At 36.3% G+C, this 21,447-nt stretch overlaps 1 protein-coding gene across 10 annotated transcripts in view; it reads left to right on the top strand.

Annotated features, from left to right (window-relative positions):
- Nucleotides 1-21,447, top strand: part of COL24A1 (collagen type XXIV alpha 1 chain) — a 337,788-nt gene that overhangs the window by 301,863 nt on the left and 14,478 nt on the right. For all 10 annotated transcript variants that reach the window (XR_004325201.1, XM_032494719.1, XM_032494718.1 and 7 more), the window contains 3 exons: nt 2,878-2,913; nt 11,306-11,341; nt 11,435-11,461. Coding sequence is in view for 9 of the 10 variants with exons in the window: in XM_032494719.1 (XP_032350610.1) it covers nt 2,878-2,913; nt 11,306-11,341; nt 11,435-11,461 (99 nt within the window). In the remaining variant the exon portion in view is untranslated. The remainder of the gene's footprint in view (nt 1-2,877; nt 2,914-11,305; nt 11,342-11,434; nt 11,462-21,447) is intronic.

The following is a 21,447-nucleotide window of genomic DNA, read 5'->3' as shown; positions in this document are numbered from 1 at the left end:
TTAAAAACTTTAAGAAGAAGAAGGAAAAGAAGAAAATTTAAAAAGAAACAATTAAAAATCTTAGAAAAATTTTCTAGAAAACTAAACTATAGCTTAAGGGCTAGAGAGACCTTTTACATAAGTTGGGAAATCTGAAAACTATAAAAGAATAGAAAATATATTTGAACACTTAAAAAAATTTTAATTTTGTGTGGATAAAGTTTTAATAAATGAAATTAATATAAGTAGGAAAAAGTAATTGCAAAGCATACAACATATAATGGGTTAATATGCAAAAAGCTTTACAAATTTGTTCGAAAAAAATATAAAACTCAGTAGAAAACTGAAGGATAAATCCCAAAGGTCAGTAATTATTTGAAAAGGTGCTCTTCTAACTTTTAGTCAGAGAAATGCCAATTAAGGTAATAAGATACTATATCTAACCTCTCAGGAAGGGACATAGGGAGAATGGTACTCTTGTTTATCACTAGTAGAAATGTGAATTACAACCTTTATAGAAAGATATTTGTTAAAATATATGTACATATACCCTATGACCAAGCAGTTCCACTTTCAGGAATGTGTCCCATAGAAATAAAAGCACTCAATACAAATTTTACAAATATTTCATAGCACTGTTTGTAGTGACAAAAAAGTATGAAGTCACGTGAACGCTCATCTGCAGAGGGATGGTTGAGTAAATTGTGATCTTGCTATTTTGTGAAATGTAACTATTAGAAAGAATTAGTTGTATCTGGTTTGGCTGACTTGCCGTTGCTCCATGATGTATAGTTAAGTGTGAAAAATATAATGCATAGAAGAGTATAATATGACATCAGTATTATAAAATATGACCGATCACCCCATACACATGTAAATAAGTCAATATGTCAATATTTGATTAGAAAAAAAGTATGAAGAGATATGTACCAAGTTGTTAATACTGGCTTGGAAGTGGGAGAGGGTGTAAAAATAAGTTCTGTAAAGTTATCTTAAAAATCAGTTTTTTAAAGTTAATATCCTAGTTTAAAATGAGTTAAGGACAAGATGGGAAACACAAAAGAAGTAATATATATGGTGAATAAATAATGAGATGGTATTTTTAGACTGCAAGATTAATGAGAAATGATAGTACATGGCATATATCAGAAAAAACATACATTCCCATATATTGCAGGTGTGAATGCAATTTCAAACAAACTTTCTGGAGGATAATTTTTATCAAAAAGTTTAAGGAGTACAAGGATACTTATCAGTATTGTTTATCATGACAAAAATTAGAAAAAATCTAATAGGAAATTCATTTAAAATGTCATCATAGTTTATCAAATACTAGTAAGCATTATAGTTATGTGGGAAATGTGGATTGATATAGAAGAATATTTGGATTATATTTTGAAGGTGAAAACTCAGGTTACAGAAAAGATGAATAGTATTACCTCGTTTTTAATTAAAAAAACACATAAATAATTTCCACAAGGACGAACATGAAAATATTAACAGGAGTAACAGTAGGTCCAGCAAAGCAGACTTCACATTCTCTTCAAGTGCACATGGAGCAGCCACTGAAATAGATCGTATTTTAGGTTATAAAGCAAATTTCACTAAACTTAAAAAAGCTACAGGTCATTTAAGATATATTCTAAGTCCATAATGGAATTAAATTAAAAATCAATAAATTAGAAAGACAATAGGAAAATCTGCAAACACTTGAAAATTAAACTTTACACTTCTAAATAATTTATGAAGTAAAGAGAGAGTCTCAAGAGAAGTTAGAAAATGTTATAAACTGGAGTTCCCTCTGGGTGAACTCTAATTCAAAAAGATATATGTACCCCAGTGTTCATAGCAGCACTATATACAATAGCCAAGACGTGGAAACAACCTAAATGTCCACTGAAGGATGACTGGATAAAGAAGTGGTGGTATATTTATACAATGGAATACTACTCAGCCATAGAAAAGAATAAAACAATGCCATTTGCAGCAACATAGATGGACCTGGAGATCATCATTCTAAGTGAAGTAAGCCAGAAAGAGAAAGAGAAATAACATGATATCACTCATGTGAGGGATCTAAAAAAAAGTAAAAAGACACTAATGAACTTCAAAACAGAAACAGACTCGTAGACATAGTAAACAAACTTATGGTTATCAGGGGGAAAGGCGGTGGGAAGGAATAAACTGGGAGTTCGATATTTGCAAATATTAACTACTACATATAAAATAGATAAACAACAGGTTTCTTCTGTATAGCACAGGGAACGATATTCAATATGTAGTAACCTATAATGAAAAATGTGAAAACCAATATATGTATGTATGTATATATATATATATATATATATGACTGAAACATTATGGTGTATACCAGAAGTTGACACATTGTAACTATACTTCATTTAAAAATAATAATAATAATAGAAAATATTATGAACTGAAAGAAAATGTAAACAATATGCCAAAATCTGGGATGTAGCTCAGAAGGAGGAACAGAAAAAGAAGATAAAAGAGGAGGAAACCACCCTAGAAACAAGGTTTTTCAAAGGCTGAGGGAAACAAACATTAGAATTGAAACTGTTAATTTCCTTTCTGAATTATTTTGCATTTGAGTGTCAGATCAGCTGTTTTGACTTAAATGAATAAGTTGTGTATCCCTGTCTCACTTTAAGATGGAACTAGCAATAGCAAAACAGACATGATGAATCAATAAATTACATTTGTTTTTGTTTTGCTTTGTATAACTTAGGAAAAGAAAACTAGAATTTATATAAATTTAACTAAACAAGTCTTGCTAGGTAGAAAGACAACATAAATTATCATGTTTCTCTGTACAGCCTTGACTACATTTGATAAATAACTATCAACAACACTACTAACATTTTTTCTTTCTTTCAGGGACCCAGAGGCGAAAAAGGCTTCAGAGGTGAAACTGTAAGTTTAACTAAATTTGTGGTTATAGTATCGCTTGTAAATACTAGGTTATAAGCTCCATGAAAGGAAGGACCTTTTTTGATTTTTTTCATTATTATACCTCTGATATTTGTGGTAGGAAAACAAAAGTACAGTTTTCAGAAAGTACAGCTAACCTATATGGTATATTGCAGTGAAAGCTGGTAAACCCTAAACATATTTAAGAACCTGGCAGTCACATTCTTTGCAGATCACCGTGTGAAATGGAATATCTGCCTTGTCAGGCATCGGGAGAGGAGATGTGAGCCTTCTTCACAAACCAGAACAAGAGCACTGTTAAGTCACTTCAGATACACGTCACTGTGTCCAGTCAGCACCCAAGAGGGCTGCAAAGCAGAAGCAAATCATTAGGTCTTTATTTCAGCCAACTGGAAACAGTGGGTGAGACAAAAGGTACACAGCATTTTCAGGACTAAATGGCTTCTACTGGCACTATTTCCTACTTTTCTAGGATGTCAAGTCTTCCACGTTAAAGAAGGTATTTTGTAAAGGGGCCGTTTTCCCCGCAGAACTTATTAAAGCAGCAGCCATAAACAGAGGGCAGGCGTGGCATGAAATGAGGGGTATGAGGCCGAGTACAGAAGGCACATAGGAATAAACTTGCAGATAGCAGTGAAGTCTTGATGAAAAGGTAATGAGATTATGCAGTGACAGCTGAGATTGTTGCTGTTCGCCATAGAGTATGCCTGGGGCTCAGAACAGTTAAATTGTAGTTATTTTAGTTTGCTGAAGAAGGGAATTTATGTGATGTCAGATAGCCTAAGAATCCTCAAAGGGCATTAAAATAGATGTGTTTAATTTGCAGGAATATGTCCCTTATATTTGCTCAGCCGACTTACTCTAACAGGAAGCAAGAATGTATGTACAGAGTGAAGCTACATATCCCCCAAGAGGAGTAGAAAAAGGAAAGAAAAAATGGGCTTGGAATTGGCCCATTTTCCATCCCTGTCTCCAACTGCCTCCCTGACCTATCGTCTCCAAGTACTGTGGCCAGAACATAAGCTCCCTCAGGATTAGGAAGCCTTGAGTACCTATGACTATGATTGTCACTAATGTCTCACGTGAAAAAAATTCAGTGGCTCTGATGGATTACAAATTCAGTGGACAATGCCTGTAATCTTAGGTTGCACTGATAGAAATATGGCATCCAGAATAGAGCAGATAGTGGCACCAGTCAGGCCATTCCCAAAGGGGAACATGGGCAAAATTAAAGCACATTCAACGGAGAAAAGCTTTCTCAGATCAGTGATGTATGTGTCTAGGAGCGTGATCATTCCTGCTCCTTGTTCTTTCGCTCTCTTCACTTCCTGGGTTTTGCACCTGCTTTTTCATGCCCATATTCTTTATCTCTGTGGTTCCTATTCATTTGAGGTTGCAGTCTAATGATAATTTGCTCAAGGGAGACTTGCTGAATTGCCACCCATAGACATAACACCTAGTAACCAGGACAACATCTGGCAACTGTTCCTCAGCCTTTACTTAAATGTCCTCTTAGGCTCTCTCAGACCAGCCTCTATAAAACAGCAATGTCTCCATTTGCCTGAGATTCCCTGTCTTTCCATAACCTGTTGCTTTACAGCCTGACATACTGCATATCCATTTGTGGGTTTTTTTTTTTGGCTTATTATACCTCCCCTCACTAGAATGTAGGCTCCATGACACAGACATGTTATCTGTTATTTGTCTTAATGCTGTGTCCGTAACACCTAAGACGGTGTTTGTCTTACAGTTAGTGTTGAATAAATATTTAATAATTTACTGGTAAATGAATTAGAGAAGGCTTGAGGTGTTGGGACATGATGGTTGTCTTCAAATATCTGAAAGAGAGAGAGAATATGATAATAAGAGTAACTTCATTTATTTATTGAATTGAGTTTTCAATATCTGTGCTTAGTTCTCTGAAAGATAGTCAGTTCCATGAGGGCATGAGGAACATTTGATACCATCTGATTTCCAGTGCATTATAGTACCCAGCACATAATTATCACAGAATAGGTACTGATTGACTAAATGGTTGGGATATGAAGCAAATTTTAACTCAATGTAATAATGAACTGTCTAATATAATAATGGACTGCTTTAAAACAAGCTAGTTTTGTGAGATGGGGAGGGTGTCACTGAAGTGCAATGTCTCTCTCTTTGACTTACTGGACTGGTATCCCTGCACTGAGTAGGGAATTAGGATACACGCCTTAAAAGTCCCTTCTAGCTCTAAGAGTCTATGATTCTACGTAAAAGAAAGTGAATAGGGCTCCCCTGTAAAAGAGTGAACAAAGGCACAGAGAAGAAAGAAGAGTTCTTTAAAGTAGAGGTTAGTTCCTGTCAGGTTAAATTTCTGTTCTGAGTCCATCCACTGCCTTAATTCTCCATCACTGGCACCCTTGTCCCGATGGCCGTGGTGTCCCCTCTGGACTCCTGACTTACTTTTGTTCCTTCCACTCTCCCCCCACAGTGCATTCTCTACATGGTAACTAGGGTAATTTCATTAAAGCGTGAATCAGATTATATCACTCCCCTCTTTAAAACCTTCTATGACTCCTTCTTGCACTTAGAATAAAGTCTAAATTCCTCTTCTTGGTTTACAACGCCCTCCACAAGCTACCCCGTTTGCCTCTCCAAACTCAAGGTAAACCACGGTCTCTTGCCAACTACACTGACCTCCTTTTCTGTTCTTTGGAACATGCCTTCCTTTACCTAGAACATTTTTTTCAACTGCTTTCTAAATAACTGGTTCTTATCTCATTATTCAGGTCTCCGCTCAGATACCATCTTAGAGAAGCCTTCCGTGACCACTCGGTCTTGTTATTCCTGGTCATTCTCCTTCACAATATCCTGTTTTGTTTTCTTCATAGCAGTTAGCACTATTTGAAATTATTTGTTTTCTGTCTCCTCTGCTAGAATATAAACTTCATGAGAGCAGGGAACTTTGATACACCGGTTATCAGTGTCCAGAATAAAACCTGCTACGTAGTAGGTAGTATTTGAGAAATGAATTGATAAGTTAACTACTTCCAGTTCTAGCTGCTAGAGTGGCATTTCTTGAATTAACATAATTATTAGTCTTTTGCTGTATGGGTTACCATAGTTCTCTTCATACACAAGGTACAAACTCCCAGTACCAAGGTGGGGGCACAAGGGCATTTAGTGTAGGCAATAAAATTAGCTACTGAAAAGTAAAGTTAACTGGCAAATTAGGATTATGGGTTCATTCTGTTTTTATTGTTGAATAATTGGTACTAAATGTCTTTTTATCCCCTCTTTTCCTTTGACTCCATTATGATTTAAAGAGCTTTATAAAAGTAATTTTTTAATTCCTAGAGACTATCTTTAATTAACTTAATTCATAAAATCTTCAATAAACGTTTTTGTGCTTTCATCCTATGGAAAAGCTTAATAACATTTCTTACAGTCTCCTTTGGACTTTCTCAGTATATGTTACAGGTTTGTTTTCTTAAGGGAATGGTTTAAATAATTGACTGGCTAAAGAATCCTAGTTAGCTACTGTGTTTCAGAATCTAATATCCTCAGGGGGTCAGCTTCAAATAATACCAGTACATGAGGCATTTTTTGGAATGAATTTTATTAGCCAAGATCTATTGTATAGGGACAAGTGTGACACTCCATTCCTTGTACAAAGATCAGAATCACAACAATCTATTAAATTGGCTTTATAAATTTTATTTTAAAATTTTTATGAAGCTGATATAAGAATTTATAAAGCTATGCTGTTTTACCAAGTTTTATACCAAGACCAAATCATGATTCAGTGCCTTAAAAAGGAGGGGGGATTACAGCTCACTGTACAGCTCACTTTAGCATGAATTTGGATTTCTTGGTAGGAAGCTTCGGATCTTCTACAGTTTAACATTGTAAACTGTAATAATGATCCCGAATAAGTCCTCACCACCGCTGAGAGAGCTGTTTTGTTTCACCACATATGAAAGAACTCCTTCCCTTTCTATTCTTTATTTGTTCCATGTCTGCCTGCCTGTGGACTATTTTAAAAATAAGTTCCTGGGTTCATAACTCTGAGTCAGAGTATTGTGACATCCTGAGAAAACTGCCTGGTAGATAGCATGTAGGAATCTCCCCATTGCCCCCTACTTCAAAACTATCATGTTAATAGCAAATTAATCTCGAAAGATTACAAAAATCTCCCGGTTTTCATGAGCCCCTCAAACACTTTTAGAATATGATTAATACTTTAAGTAATGCAAAGAGGATTGCCAGAAATATTGGGATATAATTAGTAAAAAAAAAAAAAAAAATTTAACTCCTAGTAGAACTGATATCCTAGTGTCAATCATCTGAAAAAAAATTTAACCAAATGTCACAATTTGAAACATATAACTTAAAGCTATAGAAGTAGAAAAAGTGGAGAGTAAATAATCCCAGCATTAATTTTTAGATAGCTGCTTCATTTTATAGCATATTAATTAAAGAAAATCAGTAAAATGGTGAAGAACCCCATTGACGCTTTCTCAGATGTGACCTAAATTGCTTCACAATTCTTGATTGGCAAAATTATCTTATTTGTCTCTAATTTGACAGTGAGGAAGGTGGTTTGAGCACAACAAGGAAAAACTAAGTTATGGGAAAATACGTCCTCTATATTAACAAGTAAAGAATTTAAGGCGTATATTCATGATTCTTTTTAAAATTCATAGTGTAATTCATTGAAGTGAAAAAATTACCAAACTCTTAATTCAAGTACACATTCTTTTTACACTCAAACCTCAAACTTAAATTTCCCAATGTGTATGCATGTGTGACCTTCTTTCTCCCATTAGGAAGAAAATTGATTAAAGGCTTGGAAATCACAATTCTAAAGTGAATCTTGGAGATTATCTTCCCCAAACCTATTATATTACAGTCAAGATATTTGTGATCTAAATGTGCAACTCACTCAAAGATATACAGCTGATTAGGTACTGAGATAAGACCAGGGCCCAGATCCCCCAAATCCCATGCTATTGTACTTTTATATAAATCACAGTACCTCTCCGAAAACAAAGGTGAGGAGCAACGTGGGTGAGGAAGATGGTAGTACTCACCCCGCACCTACATTTAATAGCCCAGCCACCCACATGACAGATTCCATACGAAAAAGTTCCTGATTTGTAGTTATCCCCTATGCCTTGTAATTTAGTCATCCCATCTTAATTACATTACTGTCTAATAATAAATCTTATTTTATACTACCAGCCTCCCAGTTACACCCTCTAAACCAGGGGCTCTCAGCCAGGAGCCATCATGCCCCGCTCCCAGGAGATAGTTAGCATGTCTGGAGGCATTTTCGGTTGTCAGAATTGGAGAAAAGGGAGCAGTGCTAGTGGCATCTAGTGGGTAGAGACCAGGGATGCTGCTACACATCCCACCATGCAGGCTTGTCAGTTCATAAACAAGGGAAGGGAAGCTCTCTGTACCTAAGTCAGCCTAAAGTAAAGGTCATCAAACTAAATCAAGATTATATCTACATAAAGGCAAAGGCTAACAAAGTCAGGTTTCAGGACATACACTTATCAGTATTCTTCGAGTCTAATGAAAAAATGCATTACTTTTGAAGGATCATTATGTAAATTTTGGAATTGAACAGAGAGAGAGTCTATATTCAAAGGTGATGCTTTCACTATAGCCAAATATCCACATAACAATTCGCATTAATTTGGTTCCCCTGTAGGAAGTTAACATAGACAATCATAGTTTTATTATAAACTGTTTATATTCTAATGTCCTTTAGATACTTGTTTATATAGGATCCAGAGAGAATGAATCACTTTTCCTTAATGGTGGGTTAGGTAGAAGAATAAAAAAGGAATATTTTGTTTTATTTGGCCTTATTCTACAATTTGGCAGTTGTTTCATTGGGGTCATCCTGCCCTGGCTTGTTTTGTTTTAAGTGTTTAATTTGATCCTTTTGTGATGATCTGACTTGTTCTGGGTAACAAACTGAAATGAACTCAGTAAAAATAGAATCCTTTTTCTTTCTATGACAGAATCCTTTTTCAGAGTGAGAGATAAGATATTTTGTACTGAACCATCAGTGAGATTTTGCGACTGTCAGAAGTTTGCTAAGTAGGGTGAAATGTCAACTGTTTGTTTTTACAATATTGATCCAGAATGGAGAAACTTAAAACAGCCAACTTCACTCTGAGCCTCTGTGTATTTAAAAGGCTATCTCCAGCATACAATTTCTCTAACTTACCATGCAGCTTCTGAGATAAAAGTTTTATGCATTTTCTGCTTTAAATTGTAATCATAAATCATACAAACCAAGAAATGTCCAGCAGGCATGGTATCGGAGTACTCTGTCCTTTTTAAGTTACTGTGTGTTGTTTGTTCTTGTTGTCACAGTATATTTAGAATCAGCAGCTTAGGCAATAAAACATACTTAATACAAGTCAAACATAGTATCAACATTATTCAAAACTCAGTTGAAGATAAATTTTGCTTTGCCATCTTTTAACCATAACCTGAATTTGACTCAATGTAGTCTTAACATTCAGTTGACCATGAAGTAAGTTAAATTTTGAGCATTCTTTGCATAGTGATTACTGTTGTTTCATTTTGGAAAATGTCAGCATAAGTTTTTGAATTTTACTATACACATTTTAACTATTCTCCTTTCTAAACTAATACTAGTAATTTTAACATTATTAATTTGTTCATTCATTGACAATCTTTGAACCCCTACTGTGTATTAGGCACTATTCCTGTTCCAGAAAATAGAAAGGTGACTAAGACACTTTTAAAGGTCCCCAGGGACTTTCCAATGTGTTATGTACTACAGAATGCAAAACTGGTTAGTTGAGCAGGAGGAATGTGGCATGAGGGGTAGGCAAGGTGGGTATGGAGTTTTAAAGAAGTATTGGAAGAGGAATGGGAATTAAGGAGACAGAAAAGGTAAGGAGGACCATTCCTGGTCAAGGAAATAGCACATGCAAGAGAATGTATTATGAAAGAACTTGGAAGAGTCGGATCTACAGTTGGTCAGTTCTAGGTGGGGTGTAGGATGGGTAAGTGGAGGCAAGGCCCAGGCCTTGAAGAAGAGGCAGGGGTGCATACCGACTAAGAGCATATACTTCTGTATTCAACTGACTTGGATTTTAATCCTAGCTCTGCCCCATATTTGCTGGTTACTTAACCATTTCATTTTCTTAATTGCAAAGTAGAAATATAGCACACAACTTGGCATACAATGAGTTCTTAATAAATGAGCACACAATTTGACATATAGTGAGTTCTCAGTAAATGGTAGTTATCACTGTTAAGAAGTTTATACTTGGGGGTTGGGTTGTAGCTCAGTGATAGAGTGCGTGCTTAGCATGCATGAGGTCCAGGGCTTAATCCTCAGTACCTCCATTAACAAAAGAAATTTGTAATAAAAAGATAAACGTTAAAAAATTTTATACTTACCCACTAAGCAGTAAAAAGCCATTGAATGACTTTAATTAAATAATGACACCATTATATTTCCATTTTTTAAGTAGAATGTAATTAGGATAGTAGAGAATAAAGTCAGGAAGTCAAGTTAGGACTCCAGGCACGACATGATGTCTTAGTCAGCTAGGGCCGCTGTAACAAATTGCCATAGACAGGATGGCTTAAACAATGAGCATTTATTTTTCGTAGTTCTGGAGACTGGGAAATCCAAGATCAAGGTGCTAACAGATTCTGTATCTAATGAGGGTCCTCTATGTGGTTTGCCTTCTTGCTATAACCTCCCATGGTGGAGAGAGATCATCTCTCTCGTGTCTCTCCTTGCAAGAGCACTCCCATGCGTAAGAGCTCCGCCTGATTTAATCAGCTCCCAGAGATTCCCCGTCACATTAGAGATTCGGGACTCAACATACGAATGTAGATGGGGCACAAACATTCAGTCCATGGCAGATGATCAGCACTAAACTAAGACAGTAGCTGTGAGGATGGAGTAGTATTTTGGAAAGATTTGGAGGTGAAATCAACAGTAGGTAGATTTGGGGGTAAAAGGAGATGTCTAGGGACACGGAAGTTTCCATTTTTGACCATTAGGTGGATGGTAGATAGAAATAACAGGAAAAACATACTTAGATAGTATTAACATTTTTAAATGTTACAATTATAAGTTTACTAAAATGAATAAATTTAGTTTCTAGTAATATCAGCAAAACATGAGAGTGTATATCCAGCTTGTTCAGCAGTGTGGGTGAGAGCTGAGTTAAGAACATAAAACTTCAAAATACTAAAACGACTTTGACTCTTCTGACTTACCTGACACGAAAAGGCAGTGACTGACAGTTGCATCTTAGTGGTCTTGTTTATACCAAACCAAAAACATAATATATACATATTGTGCTTTGTCTCCTTTCTCTAGGGTCCCCAAGGACCACGGGGTCAACCAGGGCCTCCGGTGAGTTTATTTATATCTGTTTACCGTTGATGCTTCTATGCCTGCCTGGTTCGAGACATTTACTAAATACTTTATAAATTTGTTATGTTCCAGGGTCCACCTGGAGCACCAGGCCCAAGAGTAAGTTTTCTTGGTCTCGTTTATTTTATCTTGGCCTAAGATAATTTTAAAGCCTATTCTATTAACTCCTTGTCAAAAGGCATCCCTGCTGCCTGCCTCTGTTCTTTTTGTGAATCTGATGTAGAGCCTTCGCAACTATAATAAACCTTGAAATTCAAGCCTCAGACCTGTTGTCCATAAAATGGGGATGGTATCGCTTCCTTTCTTGGGTGGACTTGAGTTTTAAAAAAGAAGTAAAGTGCTCATCACAATGTCTGAGATAATTAGTGCTCAAAAAAATACTAACAGACACATTTCTTCTATTTCTGGGGCCTAGCTCTCCTTTTTCAAGCGTTCTTTTTCGCCAACCAGAGTTTTCCACTTTTTAAAGCTTTTCGTGAATCCTTCCCAGTTGCCGGTGGCTGTAGAAGCGCTCAGACTTCTCCTGTGTTTGCTTGTGATCTGCTACAACCCAAAACTTGCTCCCCTGGTCTTTGAGGCAGTGCTTCTGTGTCTCTTTATCAGCTATCACCTCCTGGCTCAGTGTTCCAACACCGGTACCCCTTATGTGTTGCATCCACTCTCCTCCTCAGTAATCTCTTTGTCTTCTTGCTTCCTACATGAGGTCTCCATCTCTCTTCAACCTCACCCATGCCCCGCTCCTGCAGCGGCCTTGTCAAACACAGTGGTCCTTGGTCAGATTTCCTGCCTAAAGGAGATCCACTGTTGGCTACACTGTCCAAACAATGGCCAGTCCTGTGCCTTCCAAACCTTGCCTATTTCCACATGCTGCTCTGGTAGCATCTGAATGTCTGAAAGTTCTAGCCGATAGGTCACTGTGGTCCACTCCCAGCAGGTCAGGAACGCTTCATTCCCCTCAGCTTTTCATCAGGGCAAGAAATCACTCTCAAGCAATGTGCCACAAGGAAGATTGTCTCCTCGGAAGCAAGAGATCCATTTTCTCTATGATTTTTAAAAATTGTTCCCCCTTTCTGCCATCTGACTGATGGGGACTGAAAACTTTCCTGGCATGAACATCAATGGGAATGTCTTTTTAAAAAAAAAAAAAAAAGAAAAGAAAAAACCTTCAGATTACTCTCCACATCTCTACTCTTCCCTTCCTCCTAGATCCTCACAATGCATGGGTTAGAGATACCCTCATCAGTTGCCTTCTCACCTAATAATGGCTTTGCTATATCATAGCTGCCTTCCTAAGAACGAGTTCTAAAAGATCATACATCATTGGCAAATTGGAGGTGTTTAGTGAAAGTTTTCATGTTGAAGTGTCAAACTTTAGGGCATCACATCCCTGTCTCACTTGGAAAATGTTTGTATGTGTTCCTACATAACCAGAATGAATTAGGACATGTGAGAGATTTTTGCTCTGGGCAAAATGTGGATAAGAATATATACTTTGAGGCATTATTAGGAGGATTAAATGAGAAAATATATGTGCTCAAGACACTGTAGGTACTCAATATTAGTTTCTTTGTTTCCTTCTTCTCTTTTCTCCTTCCTGTCTTCCTTCTTCTTGGCCAGTATGAAACCCAGTTTCTTTATACTGTCTTTCTGGGACTTGCAGAGTCCATTGTAGGAAAGTGGTAGTGTAGCCTTGAAAATAAGATTTCCAAAGGAGAAGCTGAAATAACAATGAGAAAATACCTACATATTCTTTCTAAATTCAGCTTATGATCCTATCTTCTGTGAAACTCCTCTTAAGTCCATCCGCTCATACACTGCAAGATAGAACTGATCACTTCCCCTTTTTCATTCATACTCATTTGTTTTCATGCCCATCTTCCTCTACTGGATTGTGAACTCTCTGAAGGTAAGCACTATTTTTTTGTATCTCTTTTCCACTCAAGCCCTTAATAAGTGTCTATTGAATAAATGAGTAACTGCAAACAGGCAAGTTGCAACTCTAAAAAATTTCAGTGGGAATCCTCCAAACCAGAGGACTTCACTTGGAGGGAAATGGTGTTTAGGATGGAATGGGATCATAGAATTAGAGATAGAAGTCCTCTTAGTAAGTATTTAGTTATTATTTTAGACTGTGAGTTGTGACTCATTAATGGATCATAGGACCAGTTTAGTGAGTCTCATTCAGCATTCTTTTGAAATGAAACTAAATGAAGAAGAATAGAAAAAGTATGGGGAGTGACTGTTTAATGGATACTTGGTTTCTTTTAGAGGTGATGAAAATGTTCTGAAATTAAATAGTGGTAATGGTTGCACAACATAGTGAATTTAGCAAAGCAACTGAATTGGATACTTTAAAATAGTGAATTTTATGTTATGTGAATTTTTACCTCAATTAAAACAAATTAAAAAATGCAAAAACCCCACAAAAATCAGTATAGCATCACTAGTAGGAATAAATACAGCTTTGTGAAACTTTTTGGTTAAATATTATTTGTGTGAACCTTGTCATGTAAAAATGTATTCCTTACTGTGGGTCAAGATAAGAAAAGTTTGAAAACCTCCAACATAGTCCATCTCCCTTTTTTTAAGATCTATGGAAGTAAAGTAACTTGTTGAGGTCCCTAAAGTAGAATATCTAAAGGAAAATGTTTCAGGGAAAGGAATATACTGATGGTGCTGCTTTTGAATTTGAGGATATTGTCTGGGTGATGACCAGATCTCAATGTACAATGGTAAGATAGTTAGAAACTAACCAAAAAATTTCAACAGAATGTCAAAATTAACTGAAAATGAATGGGAGGATAAAGGATGGGCATGTGTGGGGTGAGGAGTGGAAATGATAATCCTTAAAAATCATTAGATGATATAAGGGATTTCCCCTTAGTTACTCCAATGAGTCGTCAGCTCTGGAACCTGGATTGGTGAACTGAGGGGCTGCAACTGCTCGTATCATCCTGGTTCCCCAGAACAAGCAGTTACTTCCACCATGGAGAGGGGCATGACCTGACATCAGTCCCTGTCCCATCAGTGTTTTCACCATCCAGTGATGCCAGGAAAATAACACTTCCCAAAATACTGAGGTGCCCAGACTAGATCTATATTTTACTCAAATAAGTTGGAAAGGTATGATGAATTCTCCTTCCCTCAAGGTATGATGAATTCTCCTAATTTCCCTCATTAGTCCCACTAATCTGGTAAGTCTTTATCCTCTGTATTCTATTTTATATGCACATTTTCATAAACCTTTAGTGATTTTCACATATGATTATGTTCTCTCTAGCCCAAGTACATGATGAAAGCTTTTTCTTTTGGATTCCCTCACTGTGCCTAGTAAGATTTTCATACTCAGATGTGGACACTTGGATGTTGCTGAATGACTTCCCAAGCAAAAATCATTCTAATAGTCTCCTGGGGCCTGCCCTCCCTAAAGGTTACCCTGGAGAAAAAATTAATAAATTCAACAAATTGAATACCTACTATGTGCCAGGCATGAGCTAGGGTTTAGGGATACATTGGGCATTATAGGGATAAGAAAATTTATGAATAGACAAGTTTTATGACACTCTTTTCTCTCTAGTGCCTACTGGTGGGGGGGGGGGAACCCTGCTTTTTCACTGAGTTGACATTTGCAGTGTTGGTGGTTAAAACTGCTAGCATCGTAGCCTGAATCAAGTACCAAACACTACAATATTCATCTACTAAAAGCCATTGTATTCTTTATTGCCACACACTCACAGTAAATAAAATATGGGTCACTTCAGTAAAGAATATCCTACAGTTTATTCATCCATCCAGTCCTCTGTTCATGGGTGTTTGTTTCCAGTCTGTTTCCTGATACAAACAGGATGAATGTCTTGTCCATATACATACCATTTTGCAGAATATCTCTAGGACCAATTCCCAGAAGTGGAAATGGTTAGGTGTAAGGGCTAATGAGCATGTTGATTATCTTTGATTGTGAAAAAATATAGATACAATTTATCATTTTAACTGTTTAGATGTATGCTTCAGTGGCATTATGTACATTCACATTTTTGTGCAACCATCACCACCACTCACCTCTAGAACTTTTCTCATCTTCTAAAACTGACACTCTGATCCATTAAACAGTAATTCCTCATCCCCTCCTTTCCCCAGTCCCTGGAAACCCACCATTCTACTTTCTATCTCTATTAATTTGACTATTCTAGGTACCTCATATTAGTGGAAACATACAGTATTTGTCCTTTTTCACAGTGGCTTACTTCACTTAGTATATCTTCAAGGCTTATCCTTGTTGTAGCATGTATCAGAATTTCTTTCCTTTTTAAGGCTGAGTAATATTCCATTGTATGTGAATGCCACTTTTTTTTTTTTAATCCAGATGAACACTTGGGTTGCTCCCACCTGTTGGCATTTGTGAATAGTACTGCTATAAACATAGGTTGCAAATATTTGAGTCCCTGCTTTCATTTCAGTGTATACCCAGAAGTGAAACTTCTATATCATATGGTAATTTTATGTTTAACTTTATTAGAAATTGCTATGCAGTTTTTCCATAGCAGCTATACCATTTTCACATCCCCACCAATGGTGTACAAGATTCCATTTTCCCCATATCCTCCCCAACACTTGTTATATTCTGTTCATTTGATAACAGCCACCCTAATGGGTGTGAAATGGTAGCTAACTATGGTTTTGATTTGCATTTCCTTAATGATTAGTGATGTTGAGCATCTTTCCAAGTGCTCACTGACTTATATAACTTCTTTGAGAAGAAAAATTGACTTATATTATCTACTTAAGAAAAATGTCTTTGCCCATTTTTAAATTGGGTTACCTGTTTCTGTTTTGATGTTTTTGAGTTCTTTATTAAATATTACCCTTATGGTTTGCAAATATTTTTTTCTCATTACATTGGCTATCTTTTCACTCTGTTGACAGTTTTTTGCACAAAAGTCTTTAACCTTGATGTAGTTCAATTTATCAGTTTTTTTCTATTACCTTGCTTTTGATGTCATCCCCAAGAAATCAGTGCCAAATCCAATGTCATGAAGCATTTCCCCTATATTTTCTTCTAAGAGTTTTGTAGTTATAGCTCTTATATTTAAGTGTCTGGTCCATTTTGAGTTAATTTTTGTATGTGATGTAAGGGTCTAACTCATTCTTTTGCAGATGAATATCAAATTTTCACAGCATTATTTGTTGAAAGACTATTCTTTCCCTAGTGAATGGTTTTAGTACCCTTCTAAAAAATCATTTAACCATGTATGTGAGGATTTATTTCTGCACTCTGTTCTATTCCATTGGTCTGTATGCCAGTACCACACTGGTTTTTTTGTTTTGTTTTGTTTTTAACTTTTATTTAGTTCTAGTCATTTTACAATGTTGTGTCAAATTCCAGTGCAGAGCACAATTTTCCAGTTATACATGAACATACATATATTCATTGTCATTTTTTTTTTTTGCTGTGAGCTACCACAAGATCTTGTATATATTTCCCTGTGCTATACAGTATAAACTTGTCTATCTATTCTGCATAAGCCTGTCAGTATCTGCAGATTTTGAAATCCCAGTCTGTCCCTTCCCACCCCCCGCCCCCTTGGCAACTACAAGTTTGTATTCTATGTCTATGAGTCTGTTTCTGTTTTGTATTTGTTCTTTTTTTTTTTTTTTTTTTTTTTAGAGTCCACATATGAGTGATCTCATATGTTATTTTTCTTTCTCTTTCTGGCTTACTTCAATTAGAATGACATTCTCCAGGAACATCCATGTTGCTGCAAATGGCATTATGTTGTCATTTTATGGCTGAATAGTATTTCATTGTATAAATATACCACAACTTCTTTATCCAGTCATCTGTTGGTGGACATTTAGGCTGTTTCCATGTCTTGGCTATTGTAAATAGTGCTACTATGAACACTGGGGTGCAGGTGTCTTTTTGAAGTAGGGTTCCTTCTGGATATAAGCCCAGGAGTGGGATTCTTGGGTCATACGGTAAGTCTATTCCTAGTCTTTTGAGGAATCACCATACTGTTTTCCACAGTGGCTGCACTAAACTGCATTCCCACCAGCACTGTAGGAGGGTTTCCTTTTCTCCACAGCCTCTCCAGCATTTGTCATTTGAGTACCACATTGTTTTAATTACTGTAGTTTTGTAAGTTTTGAAAGTGAAGTGTGAGACCTCCAACTTTGTTCCTTTTCAAGATTGTTTTGGCTGTTTGGGATCTGGGCCCTCTTTCGTATTTACCTGCATAGTCACTTTACCAGTGCTCTTTATTTCTTCATGTGGATTCAGGTTTCTGCCTAGCATTCTTTGTTTCAGTCCAGAGGACTCCCTTTATTATTCTCCTAGGAAAAACTTGCTAGTGATGAATTGCTTCAGTTTTTGTTTATCTGGGAATATCTTAATTTTTTTCTCATTTTTGAAGAATAGTTTTACTGAATATACAATTCTTGGTTGACAGTCTTTTTCTTTCTGCATTCTGAATATGTGATTCTACTGCTTTCTCACTTTTATGGGGTTTTTTGTTTGTTTGTTTTGAGGGAGAGGGTGGTGAGGTAATTCAGTTTATTTTATTTACTTATTTTTTTTTAAATGGAGGTACTGGGGATTGAACCCAGGATCTCGTGCAGGCCACACAAGCACTCTGCCACTGAGCTGTACCCTTCCCCCCTCACCTTTATGGTTTTTGATGAAAAATCTGATCCCTTGGATATGATGAGTCTCTTTTCTCAGCATTCAAGATTCTCTCTTTGTCTTTAGCTTTCAACAGTTTGACTATGATGTGTCTAGGGGAGTTCATTGAGCTTCTTGGAGATAAATGTTTTTCATCAAATTTGGGATATTTCCAGCCATTATTTCTCAAAATATTCTTTCTATTCTCTTTTCCTCTTTCCTGCTCTTCTGAGACTCCCATTATGCATATGTTGGTATGTTTTCTGATGTCCCATAGGTCTCTGAGTCTTTCTTCATTCTTTGTTCTTTTTACTCCTCTGACTGGATAATCTCAATAGACTATTTGTAAATTCACTGACTCTTTCTTCTGTCTACTGAAATCTACAGTTGAGCCTCTCTAGTGAATTTTCATTTTAGTTATTGTATCTTTCAACTACAAAATTTCTATTTCTCTTCTATAATTTCTATCTCTTAATTGGTATTCTTTATTTGGTAAGACATCTTTTTCATACTTTCCTTTAGTTCTACAGATATGACTTCCTTTAGTTCTTCGAATGTATCTGAAATACCTGATTAAAGTCCTTGTCTACTAAGTTCAACATCTAGGCTTCCACAGGAACAGTTTCTGTTGATTGCTTGCTTTCATGTATAGAGGGGGGGTCATACCTTAATGTTACTTTTCATATCTTATAATTTTTTTCTTGAAAACTAGACATTTTAAATAATGTGGAATCTCTCAAAATCAAATTCACCCCAACCTCAGTGTTTGTAGTTGTTGCTATTTGTTGTTTGTTTAGTGACTCTTCTGAATTTTATGAAGTTTGTATTCTTTGACATATGTGACCACTAAATTCTCTACCCAGCTTAGTGGCCAGTTAATGATCAGAGAGAGATTTCCTTAAATGCCAGAACCAGTGCATCTCTCAGTATTTGCCTAGGGTCTCTGTGTGCATGTTGGAGCACTCCTTTAATGCTCAACCAGGCAACTGACAACTATACCTGTCTCTTAACTTCATATTTTCACAGAGCCTGAAGGTCAGCCAGAGGAGCAAGCTTTTAAGGCCTTCTTTTTTCCTGAGCTTGTACACACCCCTGTGCATGCAAATGGACTTCTAGGTTCACAGGAATATGTCAGAGCTTTTCAAAGTCTCTATGGACATCTCATTCCCTAGCATTTTCTTAGCCTATTGTGTGCCACAACTGTTTTCTACTGTTTCAGGCAGACACAAGATTAAACAATTCCATCTAAATGTTTTTGAAAAATGCTCCCTGTGAAGAGGCTTTCTGTACTTAGCTCTGAGTCAGGTGAAATGAAGACAGCCTTGCAAGTGGTGTCTTCCAGGGAACCACCAGACAGGTCAAATAATGACATTTCAGTGGAAATGAGGCCTTGAGGCAACTCCAGTGCCATTCTCCTCTCTCCTGTGGTTTCCAGGCTTCTTGTTTTCCTTGTGATTATGGGCTGTTGGTTTTCAAGGCTACCACAGAGCTGGAAAGAGAGGCATGGGAATAGCAAATTAAAGCTTTACAAAGCTCACTGTTCTTACTGAAATTCAGCTATTTTTCTTAAATGCTCTCCAGATTGCTGCAAGCATTTTGTTAATTTCTGTAAGTCTGAAAATTCTGACTTTTTTCCCCCAGTTTTCTTATTGCTTTTATAGAAGAAAGACTTCTGGGAGGTCATGACGCCTCCATTTTTGCTGTCTTTTAAGTCTTTAGTCTTCAGTACACATCTTTTTAATATTCTGTATGAATAAATGGAAGAACATATAAAGTACTTCTGCTGCATACTGGAGTACAGTGGTTGCCTCAAATAAAAGCACTTGTGGAATTGTTGCAGTTGCAAACTGAACTAGCTGCTTTTTTCATGGAACACTACTTGACAACAAAATAACAGTGTTATTCAGACATGAGTATCTGGAGGATGTTTTCTTGAAAACGAATGGAATAAGCCTGTCATTTCAAGGAAAACAACTAGCAGAATTTGATGCCAATGATAAATTTCAATCTTTCAAGCAAAAATAACAACTGAGAAAAACTTGTATCTATCACAGCTTTGACAGCTTCCCGTTGTTTATGTTTTTCTGATGAGACTGGTGACAGTGTTAATGAATATAATTTTTTGATGTGACGTAATGAAATATGTCAGTATCTGGAAGATCTGGGTTATTCCATGACCCATTATTTTCCAAATGATCAATGCATGATTTTAACAAAAATCATGATTTTTAACAAAATCATGCATAGATAAATGATTCTTTCATAGTTTAAATCAGTATGTTTTAATATAAAAGAGTACAAAGTTTGTAGATATGGTTTCAGATTTCACATTTTAACCAACTCGTAAGAAACTACCACTTACCAAGTTTTGGTATAGTATCAAAGAAGAGTACCCACAATTATCTGCAAAGACTACTAAAATCATCTTTTTTTCCAACTGCATATCTCTAAGGCCAGTGTTCTTCACATACAGACTGAATACAGAAGCAAACAGAAGAATCTGGCTACCTCCTCCTAATCCAGTCATTAAAGAGATGTACAAAAGTGTAAAACAATGCCACTCTTCTAATTTTTTGTTTTGAAAAATACAATTATTTTTAGTTAAAAAAAGTTTATTTTATTAATATATAATAGGTTTATTATTTTAAGTCAACTAACACTTTAATTTCTACTATAGTAAATATCAAATGTTATAACTCACATAAAAGAAGTTTTTTGAAGTATTTAATATTTAAAAGGACAGAAAGCTCCTGATTCCAAAGAGACTGAGAACTGCTTACTGCTAGCTTTCATAAGATTAAAGCCCTAATCCCAAACTGGAAGACATGACAGTGGCTATTGTTTAGTACTTAGTTCCGTTGCCCATTGTTAGTGCCAATTATTTTTGTGCGACCCATGTCCAAAATCTGCTGACTCACACAGGCATGAATGGTCAGAATTATTTAATCTGCACAGGACTTTTAAGGCTAAGCCTTTCTGCTTCTTGACGAGGCCACGCCTCTCTATCTCAAGGCCTTTGTTCAAGCGTGTTACCTCTGCCTGGAAAGCTCTCCCACCCCTTCTAACAACTCTTGTTGGTTCTACGGATCTTGGGTGAAATGTCACCACATCAAGGAAGCTGTCCCTGATCTACTTCTTCCAACCTCTTATATCCTTCAGATTTGACTGACTCCGTAATTTATCTCATAGATCCATGTACTTTTATAGCACATACTGAAATTTATAGATATGTACTTTTGGGTTTATTTGATTAATGCCTTTCTCCACCTCTAAGGCTTTAGCTTTTTAAGTGGAAAGGTTTTTTCTGTTTTGTTTGCTTACCATTTTATCCTCAGTATGTGTTTGGCAGTGTATATATGCAGAATGAGTCAAATATTTTCCAGTATGAAAACCACATGTTGAGGCAAGGATGAGTACATTTTATTGA

The sequence above is a fragment of the Camelus ferus genome, chromosome 13 (assembly GCF_009834535.1).
Source record: "Camelus ferus isolate YT-003-E chromosome 13, BCGSAC_Cfer_1.0, whole genome shotgun sequence".
Taxonomy (NCBI): domain Eukaryota; kingdom Metazoa; phylum Chordata; class Mammalia; order Artiodactyla; family Camelidae; genus Camelus; species Camelus ferus.
This window is presented reverse-complemented; position numbering and strand designations above follow the sequence as displayed.